Genomic DNA, 18,037 nt, shown 5'->3' with positions numbered 1-18,037 from the left:
TAGACCCCTATCCCTCCTCCACTGGGCTCGGAAACTAGTCGTCAATCTGCTCATTGTCATTAATTGTAGTATTATCTTAGCTCTATCACTTCTGATTCTAGAGAAGAAAGGGGAGGTATGGTGCCCATTTAGATAAATTGAGATCCAAAGTCCTTTGGGATGCCACCTGTACCAGTTTGGTGAAAATCCGTTTCGAGGTTTATATGAAGAAGATGGAAATATTTTTTTTTTAAAGTTTACGCACGACGACCGACGCACGACGGACGCAGGATAGTGAGTGATTGCAACAGCTCACTAATACTCTTGAGCCTTTGCACAGGTGAGTTTAAAAAAAATGAACAAAAGAAAATTGTCTCAGAGTTTTTATGTTTGGTTCAGTGTTTACAAATGCAGACTCATTTCCAACTTTCTCCCCCCCCCCCCTCTCTTGAACTTCACAGCGGATTTCTCCTAACATACCTGACGCTCAAAAAGATGAAGGCCAGTGATGGGAAGATAAGCTGGATAAGGTTCTACCTTCGCAGACACTTCAGGTACAAGGATTGCAGGCAAAATATTATACAACGCGTCTACTTCATAAACATCTCATAAAAAGTAATGGATGCAAAATTTTTTTCGCAAGTTACGCCATATGTGCATGTATGAAATGGCTAATTTTCGAAGAGAGAAATAAATGGATTGTGATATTACGGGAACAAGACAAATAATGCTTGCACACCTGTTTGAGCAACGTCGGGGCACAAAATCCCCCTTTGAACAGGTAATTTCATGTTTAATCTGTCTATAGCATTAATATTCGCTTAATGTTAGGTCAGGTGACAGTGGTGATACATTTTTCCATACAGCAAATAAATATATTTGGCATGATGATAACTAGGTACCAGTTGAACGAGTGACAGCCTGCGAAAAACTCAACTTTACATTGTTTTTTTTTTTTGGTTTTTTTTTGTTTTTGTTTTGTTTTATTTTGTTTTTGTTTTTTTTTTTTGGGGGGGGGGTTGGTTTGTAGTGGAAACGACGAAATGCGAATGTAGTGTTCTATAATTTGCCCGTCCAGCCTGCTCCAGTATAGCAGACATTGGTAGGTCACCTCTAGTGCTGTGTGCTTTGAACTTATCCGTATTAACATGATTAACACCAGCTGTTGTAAGTACCTCTTTTAGCCAACGTTTACTGAGGAAGTTGAGGACATGTACATCTTCAGAGTAGTTGTTGATGTAGTTCTCGAGACAAAACTGGTAATATTTCCTGATGTAGATACTGTATCGCGTCTTGGTAGAGTCCCTCCACGAGGTAGCCGTGATGTTTATGTTGTCCTTCGTAATTTCTCGGTGCTCGAGTGGTGTGCACAGAGAAGATCGAGAGTTGAGTGTACAGGATGTGGTGTGTTTGACTTAGGGAGCGTTAGAAGTGTGATGCTCCTATATGAAGCAATATGAGTCCCTCATATGAAGAAGCATGAGTCCCTCCTATGGCCATTTCTCATATGAAGAGTGGAAACCATGCTTGACTGGGTCATGTTCATACCATGATTATTCCATCGCCATAATTCTTCCCTACGTTACCTTTTTGCAGGATTTTTTTTTTTTTTTTTTTTTTTTTTTTTTGCTAAAACGAAATTTAGGAAATGCGTAGAATTTCAGTCCAACCCAATAGAGAGTGAATTTTACTACATCGACTTCAGGCAGTGTCAGGGTCATTTATAACTATGAAACATATTTCTGCACTGCTTATTCAGTCATGATGAGAGTAAGTCGATTTCAGGTTCTCGAAACTGGTATGGAAATTTACCCTGTCAAGAGTCCATTTTGTCCTTTCGTCAAACCTTTGAAACACCTCATCTGCTTCCTCGCTAAATTTGCCTGGCAAACCCAAACTTTGTGATTAATATGGGTTTTCCCATTCATTTTCAAACTTATTTCATTCAATTTCACAAATGTTTACTTCAATTTCTTCGCAGGATGTCGGGAATAGGCCAATCTTACTTTCAAATTCGTCTTTCGTCGTTCATTTTCAAATAATGTCCATTCAATTTAATCATTTGGCATACATTTTCGTCATTTACAGTTCAAATTCGTCAGTCTCACTCGCAGCACTCAAAACAGCAGGATCGATTTCGTCTTTTGTCAATAATTTTCGTTAAATTTTCATTAATATTCGTCTCATATCTCTATCCGGTGTGATTTCCCAGTCATTTATGTATCTTTTTTTTCTGTAACCGTTCACATTTTACATTCAGGAGTTAACATACACACAAGTGTCCCCCCTCCCCACACACACATAGAACCACAGATACAGACACACACACAAGCAATCCCAGTACACACTGATACAAACAGACGTCCCGTCTCGCATACGACAACATCTGGCTGATTTGAATGAAAAATTCATGAAATTGTGTGAACAAAAACGAATTTGATCTTCACATTCTGCGATCCGTCAGCGGGATGGATGAATGTGAATGACAATTGACGATTTTGAGTGCTATGTCTTCGAAAATGTTTGACGAAAAACGAATTACAATGACAATTGACGAAATTGAAGTTAGGATTTGCGTTCCACGTGCTTCTCGGGACGAAATTAAATAATAAATCTTTGAAATTGAATGACAAAAGTGCGAAAATGGATGGGAAAACCTATACTAGAGCATAAGGGCATCTCAAGGTCAGGAAAACAAACTAAAGATAGGCATAAAAAAGAAGCAAAGGGAAATTAGAAGTGGTTTACAATGAGGTTCTTACAAAGGGTCACCAAGGTATGGGCAGAAACTTGAAATTCAATGAAAATTTGCCAAATAATCAAACACGAAATCTAAATATTATGGAAAAAGAAAAAGTTATTATTTATTTGTTCATTTATTTATTCATTTATCTATTTATTTATTTATTTATTTATTTATTTATTTATTTATTTATTAACTATCTAATAATCTATTTTTGTGATAATAACAAAATGTTTTTTTTTTTTAAGTTTTGATCTAAAGGAAGAAAAGGTCAGAGCATCTTTACAGAACCCGGGGCCAGCGTAAACGAATGTTTTGGGGCAAGAATTGTTCTTGATATGCAATTTATTTTAGTATGCTGTTTGACGGCTCTCTATTTGATTTACAGGTTAACTCCAGTCCTGGCTATGGTTATCCTTATTTGGATGTTCATTGTTCCTGAGATGAATCAAGGCCCGATTTGGTACCGCCTAGAGGAACTTCCCCGCAAGTGCCGTCACTACTATTGGAGCTACATCCTCTACATCAACAATTTTATCACATCCGTTGACGTAAATATGATATGTCAGTGTCACATAATCACATACCTTAGCGTTGTGTAGTTTTTGTAATGCCGAGAGAGTGCCGCCTGTAAAACGTCTTTATATTTCGCACTCCTGGTGAGCGAACTATACAGTATGTCCCAAAAAAAGTACAACGGGGCCCTCCGCAATGATGTGTCTTTAAAACTATATGAATCAATCTAAATACAAATTCAGGGTATGAAACTATAACTCATTGCCCACATCTTACAGAAAACCCCATTCGATTTGCTTCAGTGGTCAAAGAGAAATGAGGAATTTTGTAGAGGATGTCGGGAATCTCTTCTGTCCAAATTCTGTCTATTATTCACACCCAAGAGCATTGAATTGCTAAAATTGGAAGATTCAGACTCATGACATGCTTTACAACAATCCACATTTCTCTGTGACCGCTTAACCAAATTGAATGGGGTTTTCTGCAAAATAGAGCTACGATGTTATATTTCAAGACCCTGAAGTAGCACTTAGACAGGTCGATCATATTGGGTGTTATCAATTCGAAAATCTAATTGTAATTTTTGGGGCGACTTACTGCAGTATGTCCCAAAAAAATTACAATCAGATTTTCGCATTGATAACACCCAATATGATTAATTCTGTCTAAGTGCTACTTCAGGGTCTTAAAATATAACATTTTAGCTCTATTTTGCAGAAAACCTCATTCAATTTGGTTAAGCAGTCACAGAGAAATGTGGATTGTTGTAAAGCATGTCATGAGTCTGATTCTTCCAATTCTAGCAATTCAATGCTCTTATGTGTGAATAATAGACAGAATTTGGACGGAAGAGATTCCCGACATCCTCTACAAAATTCCATATTTCTCTTTGACCACTGAAGCAAATCGAATGGGGTTTTTTTTTTTTTGGTAAGATGTGGGCAATGAGTTACAGTTTCATGCCCTGAATTTGCATTCAGATTGATGCAATATCTTTAAAGATATCATTGCGGAGGGCTCCTTTGTAATTTTTTTTTTTGGGACATACTGTACCTACTGACCTACAAGTACAATACAACACCAGGTTGCCAAGTTTTGAATAGTGAAAATGCAGAAATGAACACAAAACTTCATTGATCCCGGAAAAAAAAAAATGAAGTCGCTTCTGTAATGGGTTTTCATCCCAGTGTATATGATATGCAAAGTTCAACCGAGAATGAGGATACGTCGGAAGCGAAATGATTTCGTTCGTATACGTTGTACATTCAAGAATGTTTACCTATAGGGTTTAAGGTCCTTTCACCTTTGGGAAGAGTGATTAAAAAAAAATATTCCAGACATCACATTTGATGCGTATGTGATGGTCTGTTGTATCACAAAACGTCCTACTATATAAAATTTTTGCAATAAGGCCTAAAATATACGGAGATATCAGTATTTTTCGCATAAAACCATAACTGTAGGCGGTTTAGTCTGGCAAAATATTTATTATAACTATTGTTCACATTTTGTGTATCCAACAATACTTAACACTGATTATACGGATTCAGATTTGTACGGTGGTTGTTTCTATCACAAACTCGCATGTCTGAACCATTTTAAAGCACTAGCGCTGGGTTTTGTGTCACCTGAAAAATGATAAATTATGCCTTAAAGCTACAAATGAACAGTTATTCAATCCCGGGAATTCGGTCCTAATTTTTTTGACGATTTCAGCTTTTAATCCTTGAACCATATACCCTACCCATTCTATAAACTGAACGTGTCATGAGTCAGTGAGTTTGATGTTAACATTTTTTTTTCTCTCTGTCTCTTTTCCATAGTGCGTACCTGGTGTTTGGTATCTTTCCTGTGACATGCAGTTCTACTACTTAAGTCCTCTACTCCTGATTCCTCTGTACAGGTTCATGCATTCCGTTACTTTAAAAGACAAGTCCACCTTCATAGACATCTTGATTGAGAGAATGCTGTCATGAGTAGAACACATAAGGAAGGATTTGTGGAAAATCGGACATTCCGTTCAAAAGTTATGAATTCTCGTAGTTTCTACCCAGTCATTGCTGGATGAGAAGACTACTAAAGCTTGTGATGTCACATTTGTAGAACGATATTTAGTTTTTCTCTTTTCAGGCGTTACAATATCACTTTTTTTTTCTCCACAACTATCATCTGTTTCTCTTGACATGCTTCTGCCGAAGATCGCTGTCTCTGTTGTGCATTTTCGTTTGCTATTTTGTCTTCTGTTTGTTAGTCTTGTCCATTCCGTTTTGTCCAGTACAGCCTTTTCTTCAGCAGTTGCTTTGTTGTCTAGTCTTGTTCTATGTTTGTTCGCGTCTATGAAAGTAAGTGCATGTATTTATCTGTGAATCTAAGTCTCAGTGGGCTTCGAGACTTTTTTCCTTTTTTCCTTTTGTATTCATGATGCTTCAATTAATCTTCCCATCTATGTTATTTTTCCAGAGGGACCCACATTCTACAAGCTCTGTCTTTTAGTGGGTCTCTCCATTTTTCGCACTTTAAGCAGGGTTATGTACATGTACTTCATTTTGACCACTTCTGTTTCTTTTTTTTTTACTACAATGTATAATTACTATAAGATCCTCAATTATTGTACATTCTTTTCAATACATAATGTTCTGATTACCTTATTCTCTGTTGTCAAAAGAATTGTAAGTCAAAAGAATGTTTCACAAAAGTATGATTATATAGTTCGTGATGAGCTCAACTGTATGACTGAAGTTATTGAATCTCTTTTTATTGAAATTGCGGTCCCTGGCAGTAGAAATATAATCATAGGTGTAATGTATAGACCACCCAGTGCGAATATGAAATCATTTTTGGAATATTTTGCGAATTTGATGAAGGACCCAGTTTTTATTCATAAAAAATGTTTCATAATGGGAGATTTTAATATAGATTCATTAAAACAAAATACAATCTCACAAGATTTTTGGAAAATATTTTATCTGCTTCTTTCTTACCTTTGATATCTAAGCCCACGCGTATAGTTAATGAATCCGCCTCCCTTATTGTTAATATTTTTTGTAATATTCTGCCTTCTCCCGATTCCCTTCTATTACTTTCAGATATTACAGATCATTTCCTTATTTCGACTAGTTTCTTTTTAAATGATATTATTGATAATAAATCTAGTTGTTTATTTAGACGGAGAATTACACATGAAAATGTAGCCAGTCTGGGTGCTAGTTTAGACATGACAAACTGGTCGTCTATTTTTGACTCAAATGATGTGAATTTGTCATTTAAATATTTTATGCATATTTTTACTCAACACTTGGACATTCATATTCCAAAACGAAGAGAAAAGTCATCCAACTACAAAAAAGTACCCAGGTTACCTTGGATTTCTAAATCACTTTTGCGTTCAATAAATAGAAAGAATAATTTATATTACAAATTTAAAATGAAACCTACTGAGCAATCAAAACTGAAATATACTAGTTATAAAAATACTTTGACGAAAATTATACGCATTGAAAAGAAAAAATATTATACTAAGCAGTTACAATTTTATAAGCATGATATGCAAAATACATGGAAAGTTTTAAAGCAAGCAATGAATATATCAAATAACAAGTCGAATATTACTAAGATTAGATTTGATGATAAAATTTATGAAGATCCTCATTATATTTGTAATATTTTGAATAATCATTTTTCTTCCATTATTCCTTCATCAAATAAACATTTTTTTCTGAATTTTTTAGGTCCACCAAATTTAAACTCAATGTTTCTTAGTCCAGCATATAGTCAGGAGATAATCAATATTGTTTCTGATTTTCGTTCCAAAAAAAGTGCTGGACACGATGACATCAGTAATTTTCTGCTGAAGGGGATAATATCTTCAATTGCGGATCCTTTAGCTCATATATTCAATTTATCCCTCTTTTATGGTATTGTTCCTGAAAGTATGAAAATAGCGAAAGTCATCCCTTTGTTTAAAAAAGGTGACAAATTAGATGTTAATGATTATAGACCAATTTCTTTGTTATGTACATTGTCCAAATTCTTGAAAAATTGTTTACAAAAGAACTATTACTTTTTTGAAATTCAATAATATACTCTCAACTTCTCAGTTTGGTTTTAGGGTAAAACATAGCACCTCACATGCATTATTGAGTTTTGTAGAAAAAGTAGCACATGCTATCGACAAATCTTCACATCTCATAGGTTTGTTCCTGGACTTCTCCAAGGCCTTCGACACCATCAATCATGATATTTTACTTAATAAATTACACCATTGCGGCATCCGTGGGAAGGCCTTGGAGTGGTTCAGGAGCTACCTCTTGAACAGGAAGCAATATGTCTCTTTAAATGGTTGTAATTCACAAATGTTAAATGTTAAATGTGGGGTCCCACAGGGAAGTTTATTAGGTCCGCTTCTGTTTCTTATTTATATAAATGATTTCTGTAGATCATCAGATATTCTTTCTTTCATTCTCTTTGCGGATGATTCAAATCTATTTTTTCGCATAATAATCCTGTTACCCTTGTAAATACATTAAATTTTGAATTAGAAAAAGTTGCTCAATGGATAAAAGCTAATAAATTATCTCTTAATCTTCAAAAAAAAAATATATATATATGCTTTTCAGCATCTCCATTGAGGCACTACCTGTTGATATTATCTTTGATGGCACACCACTGGAAAATGTTTCTTACATCAAATTTCTGGGAATAACAGTTGATAATAAGCTTTCATGGAAATTTCATATTGATAGTATATGTAAGATTATTTCACGAAATATTGGTATAATCAACAAGATTAAATTTTGTCTTCCTTTGTCGTCCCTGCTTACATTATATTCATCCCTCATATTGCCTTATCTAAATTACGGTATTCTTATATGGGGAAATACATATCAAACTCTTTTGGATAAATTACTTCTGCTACAAAAGAAGTCACTGCGTATTATATGTCACACTGCATATTTGTCTCATACTGATCCGTTATTTTTTGCAAATGAAATATTCAAATTAAAGATTTGTATTTGTTTAATTTAGGACAATTTATGTATAATCATAATAAAAATAATCTTCCATATATATTTGAATCAATGTTTTCAAAAAATCAATCCGTTCATAATTATCCTACAAGGTAATCCAACGAATTTCATTTGCCATTTTTTAGGACTTTGCTGGCTCAGCAAACCTTCAACTACGAGGGGCCAAAGTATTGGAACTCACTTCCCAACGACATAGTAACAGCACAAACTTTGAATTCTTTTAAGAACAAATTAAAATTCTTTCTATTGAAATCTTATGATATACAACCAAATTAGGTTCGGTTTTATTGTCTCAATCAAGTCATTTTTTTTTAATAAGTATTAAGATATCACACAGAAATCATCTTTTAAGGAAAATAATCTGTCTAACATAAGTTTACCTCAGATATTTCTTTTATTGTACCAGACAACAGTGAGTCTATTCTCTTTCTCTTTTTTTATATCCATTCCTATGCATTCATACCGGTATATGCACCCAATCAATCGCAATATCAAACCAGGGAGCGTTTTATTGTTTTATTATTGCATTTACATCATGAAGTACAGTATGCTTGTGTCCACGATGGCGTGTGTTGTACCATAGTCACATTTCCCCCTTTTTCTTCTTTTTCCTTTTTTTCTTTCTTTTTCCTTCCTAAGTTAATTTCATGTCAGTTGACATTGGTTTTTTTTTTCATTTTGTGTACGTGTTTTCCGAGGGTCCCATACCCTACAAGCTTTGCTTTTTAGTGGGACCCTCCACTTCCATTCCAATCTTTGTATTATGTATATGTATATACCTTAGAAAGGAAATTCTGTTGTTACTCGTGACCACTTGTACGTTTTCTTTGAAATTGTTACAAATATATTCTGTAAATGTATTGTATATAATTTTCCCTGTTTATTCAATGGAAATGGAAATAAAATTGAAATTAAAATTGAAATTGAACATATATGTTTTGTCGAAAAATGAAATAAACTTTGAATTGAATTTAATTGAATTGATATAAAGAAAACATAAAGAAAATTCAACATATTTTCACTTTTCTCATATATATAGTAAAAGAGCACATGACTTGCACTTTAAAAAAATCCTCATCCAGCAGTGACTGCGCTGATGCTTTAAAAAGCCATAACTTTTGAGCGGATCGTCCGATTCCCCCCCCCCCCCCCCCCCAACTTTCACTGATGTGTTCTACTGATATTGCTGCATTCAGTCAATCCACTTGTGTATGAAGATGTGACTTGTCCTTTAATCCTATATTGGCCAGCTGTGCCAGGTAAAATACCCTCGGAGACGGAGTATAGTCAGACCACGTAATCAATCGGTCCTCGAACAAGCTGTTTTCGGGCAAAGTATGAAAGTGCCTCTCTTAGGGCTTTGAAAAAAAAAACAGTGTTGAATGACCGCGGCGAAAAAAAAAAAGCGCCGGTAATCGACGGCGCGGCAGTTTCTCTGGGGGCATACTAGTATATTTCCCCAAAGGCGGTCGACCATACACATTACTATGCTTGTTCCTGGCTCTGCGAAGTATATCACTTTAGGGATTGAAATGAGTTAGGATTTTGACCCTCTATCACGTGTTGTTGTTGTTGTTTTTTTTTGTTGTTGTTGTTGTTGTTGAAGAGAGGCTATCTAAACCATCCACATCAATGGTTTTGGGGAGAGAATAGCCTTCGATAGCGTATGCGTATAATGCGCTATGACGACAAACGTGCAGTTTATGCGCCAAAATGTCCAGCGAAAAGAAAAAGCCCAGCTCGGCATTATTTGCAGCAAACATGAACCAATCCCCGATTCTTTTTGAGGATCGTTCAGAAAAGAGGTACCCTTAATAACAATATTTCGGGGAAAGTACTAAAACATTCCATATATTTCAATGGTTTGGGGGGAATATTCCCCCTATTTGAGCCAATATGCTTCTTTTTTCCCGAAAACAAGGGAATGAGCACGAGGTACAGATGACCAAGTCAATCAGTATTATGGAAAACTAATGAACCTTACAGTGTATTGGATAGAGTACATAATTGTCAGTTACAAGAAACAAAAGTTTGGTATTTGTATACAAATCAGTGTATTCTTGATACAAATTGGCAGAATTTTCATTTACAAGAGTTTTTATGGCATAACAAAGGTATCAACTTTAAACATAAAGCTTATTTCTATTCTCCGATTTGGCTAGAAAAGGAACTAGTTGAACTTTCTCAGTTATGAACTGGATCTAGGGTCAAATTTTTCAAACAATTAGTAATCGAATATGACATTCCAATCAGAGATCGAAGGAAATATGACTCCCTCATGAATGGAATTTTTCTACAGTGGCTAGACTTCCCACAACAGAATGAGGACATTTGAAATGTGTATACAATATTGTCTCACAATAATGAGGGTTAAAAAGTTGCACGTCGTTCATATAGTGTATTGGGATGCTTTATGAATTCATGGAAGGCAGAAAATAAATGGAATGATGTATTTCCAGAAGAAGGAGAGGACTTAAAGGAGGTAGATTGGTCTATTTATCATACAAACAATTTCAGGTGAACAATGGCTCACCTACGAGTATTTTTACTTTAAAATGTTTCACAATGGAATCGGGATCAATAATTTCCTTTTTAAGATTAAACAGAAAAATTCATCAAATTGCCCTCTTTGGAAAGAACATCCTGAAACCTTGGATCATTGTTTGTCAATTGCCATAAAGTTAAACCACTCTTGCACAATTTGTTTTTTTTTATATCAAAAGAAACCGACATGAATTAGGATTTTTCATCATTTCATTTAAAGTTTGGTATTGATGAAGAAACAAAACATAAAAACATATATCAATTTTCAGTTTTTATGCTTGAAGTATTCATATATGTGTAGAGATTTCAACTTTTTCAACTTTCAACATAAAACTTTTGAGGCATTTTTTGTTTTTGCAAAAAGAAACAAAATATCGAAAAGAGAATTGCAGAAAAGAAAGACAAATCACCGAACCATTTGAATAAGTAGACAATCCAACCTAACCCTCCATAATGTAGCTCTTAAATTGTATCCCCGATTCATGAGATGGTATATTGTAATATTTGATAAGTTTATAAATAACACCCAATTCCTACAAGATATTGACAGTTGAAACTTCTGCATAATTAATATTTTGTATACTTACCGTGCGATATGTTGATCTTACTGGTATTGACATTATGTGTACCTTTTGTGAATGTTGTAAATATGTTTGTTTACCTGTTGGTTTACATCCAATAAAAAGTTTTTTTTTTTCAAGTAGCTCTCTGCATCGTGAATTGAGCGGACGCCAAAAAATAACGGAGAACTGTAGCTATTGTTCTCATTATATCTAGGGACACTTCTACGTCTTTTATTCGTAGTCTTCATGGTATTCTTTATTTGATGGCTTCCTTTGCGAAACCAACATCTTAGAAAAATAAAGTTTCGAAAGCGAACCGTGGGTGAGTGAAAATATAAACTTTTAGTTCAAAGTTTAGTTTAGCATGCAGATACAGTTCTATCGTTCACTCCATTTTAAAGAATGCAATGTGTAGGATGGGTGCTTTAAACCAGTGTTGTTGGCTTAACTCGGCAGGTTTCCAAAGATTGGACTGGGCGCCATTACCGCCACGGGTATTGCAAGCTTTATCACCACGGCTGCTATCGTCTGGAAGAACAACGTTCGACTAGAGCTGCAGTGAGTAAAGTAGATACCAGATAGTAAAATCATGGGCGCACACATACACATACAGGCACACACATTCTCGTATTAACTAGAAATGATGACTTGTGTGGTACATTACCGAAAGTGTCTGACAAAAAGCGTGAGAGAAGGATGGGATTAGTGGGACATTTGCACGGCATCCGGAGCTATCTGCCAACTACCTCGCAAGACAAAATACACAGGCATGTAAATTAATGTTTGCATCGACAGTTGGCTAGTAGGCACGCACTCCTTAATGAGTCAGCTCGTAATCAGCTCAAGTTCACATTTTGAACATTCTCTCCCTTGGATAGACACGTCTGTACTCGATTTTTTTAAACGACATAGTGCATGAGAGTTTGCTCAGCAATATCTTTTGTTAATCATTATAGTACCATGAACATAATGTTAAGCTCAGTCTACAGAGATAGGTGTATGTCAAAGTCTAATTTTTCTGATCAGAATAGTACTTTAGCAGTGATGATAGATGATGTCACTGGCAGAATCTTGGTTGGGATATTTCCTTTTGGGGCGTATCCAGGTAATCTGAAGAGGAATAGTATAAAAATTATTACAAGACCCACAGTACGTATTGAGCATGTTGAGATATGCATTTAGCCAAAAAATGGATGTTTAGGGTATATGACTCAACGAAACTTACGAAAGTCAACATTGTGTGTGTATTGCAAAGTTTCTTTAAATCTTGTCTGTACTGTTTGAAGTAAAGGCAGAATGTCTACGATCTCATGGACTTCACAGAGTCTATTGAAAGTTATGGAACGTGTTCACACTGTCCGGCACAATAGGCCTATACTGTCAAAACAATCTAATATTTGACATGTAGACATCCAGAATGTATATATGCTGCCAATTATCACAAGAAAAATTATTTTAGATTGAATTTGGGAAGTTGTTTGGAATAGAATCTCTGACGCAGGAATTCACCATTGTTTGCGCACGTCTCTTGCAGATCATTTAATGACGTTTTTCCCAACGGAAACCATACATCATCACCTGGTAATAACGGTGATTACTACTCCGTGGTGTACGACAAACCGTACTGTCGCATCTCGCCTTACTTGTTAGGCATGATGTTGGCATACCTCATGCAACGCATCGGGAGGAGGGAACTTGTTTTGAATTCCGTGAGTTTCTGGTCAATCTTTATTGAAATTTTTTCTTGCTTAAGTCACTGAGTAGGGAATCTGTAACAACCACCGAAGGCAAAAAGTCAATAAAGCGTATGTTATAGTAGTATTTATTCAACTTAATTTGTACATTTTGCCATAACTGAAAATTTCCACGTGCATGGTTATTTATTGGTCATTCGACCGCATCTTCTCTGTCAATAAGTGAATCTCACATCAAGCAAACAAGGTATTTTAGCTAAGAAGCCAGAAAAGTCTGTGCTAACTTTCACTTCAAAGGTGCAAAGTTAGTTACATTATATCTAAACATATCAAGTCTTAATACATGCATGGGTTTATTTACCGTGTAGTATCCTATTCAGTGTCACCACAGTATTGCCACTTGTCTTTTCTCCAAGAGTGTCCTGCAATTATTATTATGAACACCCACCTTTACTAGAAACCGAATTTTTGGCCAAGGTCGACAGGGACATCGTGAGTAAAAGAATGTTGTCCAAGAACAAACTAAGCTCTTGGTAGGACTCTGGGCTCGTGAGTCTATTAGTGTTCCGCCCTCAAGCTGCTTGGACTGATAGAACCGACGAACGGATATCTGTAAATATTGGTCAGATTTTGGTTTTCACAGGAATGTCAACCATAATTCCGTGCCATTCTTTTAATATGTAATTTCTGAGTAATGTTCCCACCCATCTCGATTGGGGTGGGGGACACATAAATGTAATATCTCACATTTTATTTCTGTAACCATAATATTCGGACAATCTTCAGTCCAATATAAACTGTACTTCTGCGTTCGTGCGTTTTATGTTGGATACGATTTGTCTTAAACATCAGTGTATATCGAACTGATTTTCAGGTTGTTGTAGCTGGTGGATGGACCACTGCTGTCATACTGTATATGGTGGTGATCTACACCAATGTCCATAATGGTGCGTCGAGTTTAGCTGCAAGTGTCATGTACTATACCTTCTCCAGATTCACCTTGGCAGTCGCCATTGCGTGGGTTATATTTTCCTGTCACTATGGATACGGCGGTGAGCAGAAATGATATGTCGTAATATACTGCAGATGATTATAGACGAAGCTAACAGCTAAGCCAGTTCTTTTTTTTTTTTTGTATTGGCGTTGCCAGTTATTTCAGGCCACAATGAGTGAGCAAAGAGGTGCAACCAGATGGGTGGGTCAGAGATGTGAGCTGTTGAGAGGTTTGCTCGGCATGATATAAACGGAATTTATGGGAAAATTAATTTGCAAACCCACTGGAAAAGGGTCCCGATCTGTAAAATGCATTCCTTTTTTATCTATATATATATATATATATATATATTTTTTTTTTAATACGAAAGTGAATTCAATGACTGCGATTACCCTTATGGAACAAACACATGGTAACACAGTGTGGTTTATGTGGTAATGTGCCAATTTCACATAGTTACTCAGTGAAATTGGCACATTACCACATAAACCACACTGTGTGACCTATTTTGTTTGTTCCATAAGGGTATGTCTGAAAATTTTCCTTTAAACCTGTTGAAAAAAAGAACAAAATATCTTTGTCTTGGATGTTATCATTTCTTTCTTCCTTACCCCCACGTTCTGTATTAAGTTAAAAGTTAATGGCAATTACATCTGAGAGCTAAACTTAAAATTGATGGGAAAGTTTGCAAAGTACAACTGTATTATTTTTTGTTTGTGTTGTCTTTAAAGACCTTTCTCATGCGTGTATCTGTGGTTTTATTTGTGTGAAGTTATGTTTATTTTTTGTTTACAATTGATTTTCTTTTTCATCAGGAGTGGTCAACGACTTTCTGTCCTGGCGACTGTGGTCACCCCTTAGCCGGCTTACATATAGCGCATTCCTCCTGCATCAGGTCTTGCAAGATGTGTACGGATTCGGCTTAGCCACGCCCATCCACTGGTCTATCTACAAATACGTGAGTATAGCGAAAGAGGTACATATTGACACCCGTTATTACCTACGCCAGTAATAGGCATGTTAGGTGCAATCTACGACAATCCAGACATTGTTGACTAGATTAATTCCAGATCGTCATATTTCTGGGTGTTTGTCTCTTCACTCTAAATTACAAATAGTTTATTGCGGTGGAACTAAGGGGGGGGGTATGGGATGGAGATCCCCTCTTCACGAGAGAGTTTTTGACTTTTTAGAATTGAAAGTTAACGATCTGGTGCACTCTCTTTAGGTGGGATTTTGAGAAAATTTTCCATTGAAAGAAAAGTAATAATACAGACAGTAATGATAACAATAACAGTGAGATTTATGTATTTACCCATCCCCGTCGTATACATCTCTTGATAAACATTAATCACATTAGAGGCAGAAGAAAATTGGTTTTAGGGATTAGAAATATAGATTACGAAATAAAGACGAGGCGACAATGACGAACATGACGATAATAATAACAACAATAATAGTGATAGTCATGATATTAGATACAAAGAATGCCACTAATAATAAAATTCTCTGAAACGGGGGGGGGGGGGGGGGGTGATTATACATGTTATCCCCCCCCCCCCCCCCCCCCCCCCCCAATGTCTACGCCCCGGAATTGCATTACGTGACAGACTCATGTAGGTTTGATCTTTCACTTTTGTGGTCTTTTCAGGCTATTCTGAGTGCAGGATTCATCTCGCTGGCTTACGTTTCCGCTTTCGTCATGTTCCTACTTCTAGAATTTCCATTCATCAACCTGGGGAAGATGCTTTTGACTGATGTGAAAGGGGCTCGTGGTAATGGAAAACGCAATAGTTAAAGGGATAACCCAACAAATTAAAATTATCTTAAAATTATCTTTTGAATTATAGAGTAAATGACTACCTGTAAATACTTCCGACTGCGAAGAAACTGACAACTGAACCCCAAGAATCGAAGCTTTTTACCTATTTGTCATGAATTGATGGTGTTTTTTTTTTTTTTTTGCATGATAGAAAATGAAATTGCACTTGTATTTGTACTTTTACCTGTCCAGGCGATGGAGTGGACCCTTCACAGACCTCTGTTCCTCCCTTCTCTGCCCCCCTCCCCCCCCCCCCCCCCCTCTCTCTCTCTCCACCTCCTCCGCCTCTTTTCTCGTGGATCGTTCCTACATGGTTTTACCGTATTGTCACATTGTTTCCATTCCTGTTACAATAGTGCAACTCTTCTTAATACATGCATTTCCTCTTTTTTTTTTTGCGTCAGAACCTGTATGCAAGACACGTTGTGTTGTTTTGTCACATTTTTGTGGTACACAGGGCTTAAGAACTAACAATGTCTGTACTGTAACATTATTACGCTATTCCGTTATTCTGTGTTTATGTTTTCTTGCACTTAATGATAATTACTGTTTATTATATGCTTTATATCACTAGAATCATATTATGTTTCCATTTCAAATGCTTTAACGGGACATATTACGATTAAATGTGGATACATTCGCATTAGTATGTGCATTAGAATTTGGAATTTGAATCTATTCACTCTTTCGACCCCCAGTCTCGGGGAATGAGAGTGCAAACAAAGAATATAAATAACAGTGTGACAAACCAGAATACAATTTTTGCAGATCACACAAAGTAACACGAAATACATACAAGATGATAAAGTTGATACGAGAATACAAACCTGAGCAAAAATGAGGAGAGAAGTCGGAGAATGTCAGTTTTTATATGTCCTTGCAGGAGTAAGTTGTAGCAAGGCCGGTACATACAGTATATGTCACAGCTTCATGTCCCGTTCATATACTGTGGATGTGCCGTAGATATGCTGTAATTACTTTTTGTCGAGCCCACCGGAGGTGTGGGGAGACTATAGGGATCGCCTGCGGCGTCTGTCCGTCCGTCGTCCGTCCGTCGTTCGTCCGTCCGTCGTCTGTCCGTAACGCAACAAAAACTTGAATAACTCTTTACCGAGGATTTCAATTTCAATCAAACTTGGAGGGAAGAGTGGTTATACAAAGTTACACATTTTACCAAACATGAAGGGCACCTCAAGGTCAAAGGTCACAGGCAGAGGTCAATGAACTTTAGGGCCCAATGTTAAGTTTTTAGGGCGCGTTTCGTTTATGGCTCGTAACTTTTGATGTATCTGTCTGTTTGTGACCAAACTTAGATGGTAAATGTCCCTTGGGAAGTTGAAGGTTACCACAAGGTCAAAGGTCAAAGACAGGGGTCAACGAATTTTTAGGGCCCAATTTAAGTTTTAAGGGCGCGTTTTGATTATGGCTCATAACTTTTGATCCCTTTGTCCGTTTGTGACCAAACTTGGAAGGTAGATGTCCCTTGGGGAGGTGAAGGTCATCACAAGGTCAAAGGTCACATACAGGGGTCAACAAACTTTTAGGGCCCAATGTTAAGTTTGTAGGGCGCATTTCAACTATGGCTCATAACTTTTGATCCCTATGTCCGTTTGTCACAAAACTTGGACGGTAGATGTCCCTTGGGGAATTAAAGGTCATCACAATGTCAAAGGTCACAGTCAGGGGTCAACGAACTTTTAGGGCCCAATGTTAAGTGTTTATGACGCGTTTTGACTATGGCTCATAACTTGATCCCTTTGTCCGTTTGTGACCAAACTCGGATGGTAGATGTCTCTTGGGGAGGTGAAGGTCATCACAAGGTCAAAGATCACAGACAGGGGTCAACAAACTTTTAGGGCGTGTTTCGATTGTGGCTCATATTTTTTTATCCCTATGTCCGTTTGTCACCAAACTTGGAGGGTATTTGTCCCTTGGGGAATTAAAGGTCATGACAAGGTCAAAGGTCACAGAAAGGGGTCAACAAATTCTTAGGGCCCATTGTTAAGTTTTCATGGCGTGTTTCGATTATGGCCCATAACTTTTGATCCCTTTGTCCGTTTGTGACCAAACTTGGATGGTAAATGTCCCTTGGATAGTTGAAGGTCACCGCAAGGTCAAAGTTCATAGGTGGGTCAATGCACTTTGGGAGTTAGAA

General features: G+C 36.6%; 1 protein-coding gene across 1 annotated transcript in view; it reads left to right on the top strand.

Annotated features, from left to right (window-relative positions):
* Positions 1–15,858, top strand: part of LOC139741345 (uncharacterized) — a 31,503-nt gene extending 15,645 nt beyond the window's left edge. The window contains exons 9-13 of the mRNA XM_071651926.1: positions 11,829–11,930; positions 12,907–13,081; positions 13,941–14,118; positions 14,876–15,018; positions 15,712–15,858. Of these exons, the coding sequence (XP_071508027.1) occupies positions 11,829–11,930; positions 12,907–13,081; positions 13,941–14,118; positions 14,876–15,018; positions 15,712–15,858 (745 nt within the window). The remainder of the gene's footprint in view (positions 1–11,828; positions 11,931–12,906; positions 13,082–13,940; positions 14,119–14,875; positions 15,019–15,711) is intronic.
* The last annotated feature ends 2,179 nt before the right edge of the window (positions 15,859–18,037 follow it).

Source organism: Diadema antillarum, unplaced genomic scaffold (genome assembly GCF_040938485.1).
Source record: "Diadema antillarum isolate AM-2024a unplaced genomic scaffold, OU_Dant_1.0 seq00000921_RagTag, whole genome shotgun sequence".
Taxonomy (NCBI): domain Eukaryota; kingdom Metazoa; phylum Echinodermata; class Echinoidea; order Diadematoida; family Diadematidae; genus Diadema; species Diadema antillarum.
Note: the sequence above shows the minus strand (reverse complement) of the source record. Positions and strands in the feature narration are given on the sequence as shown.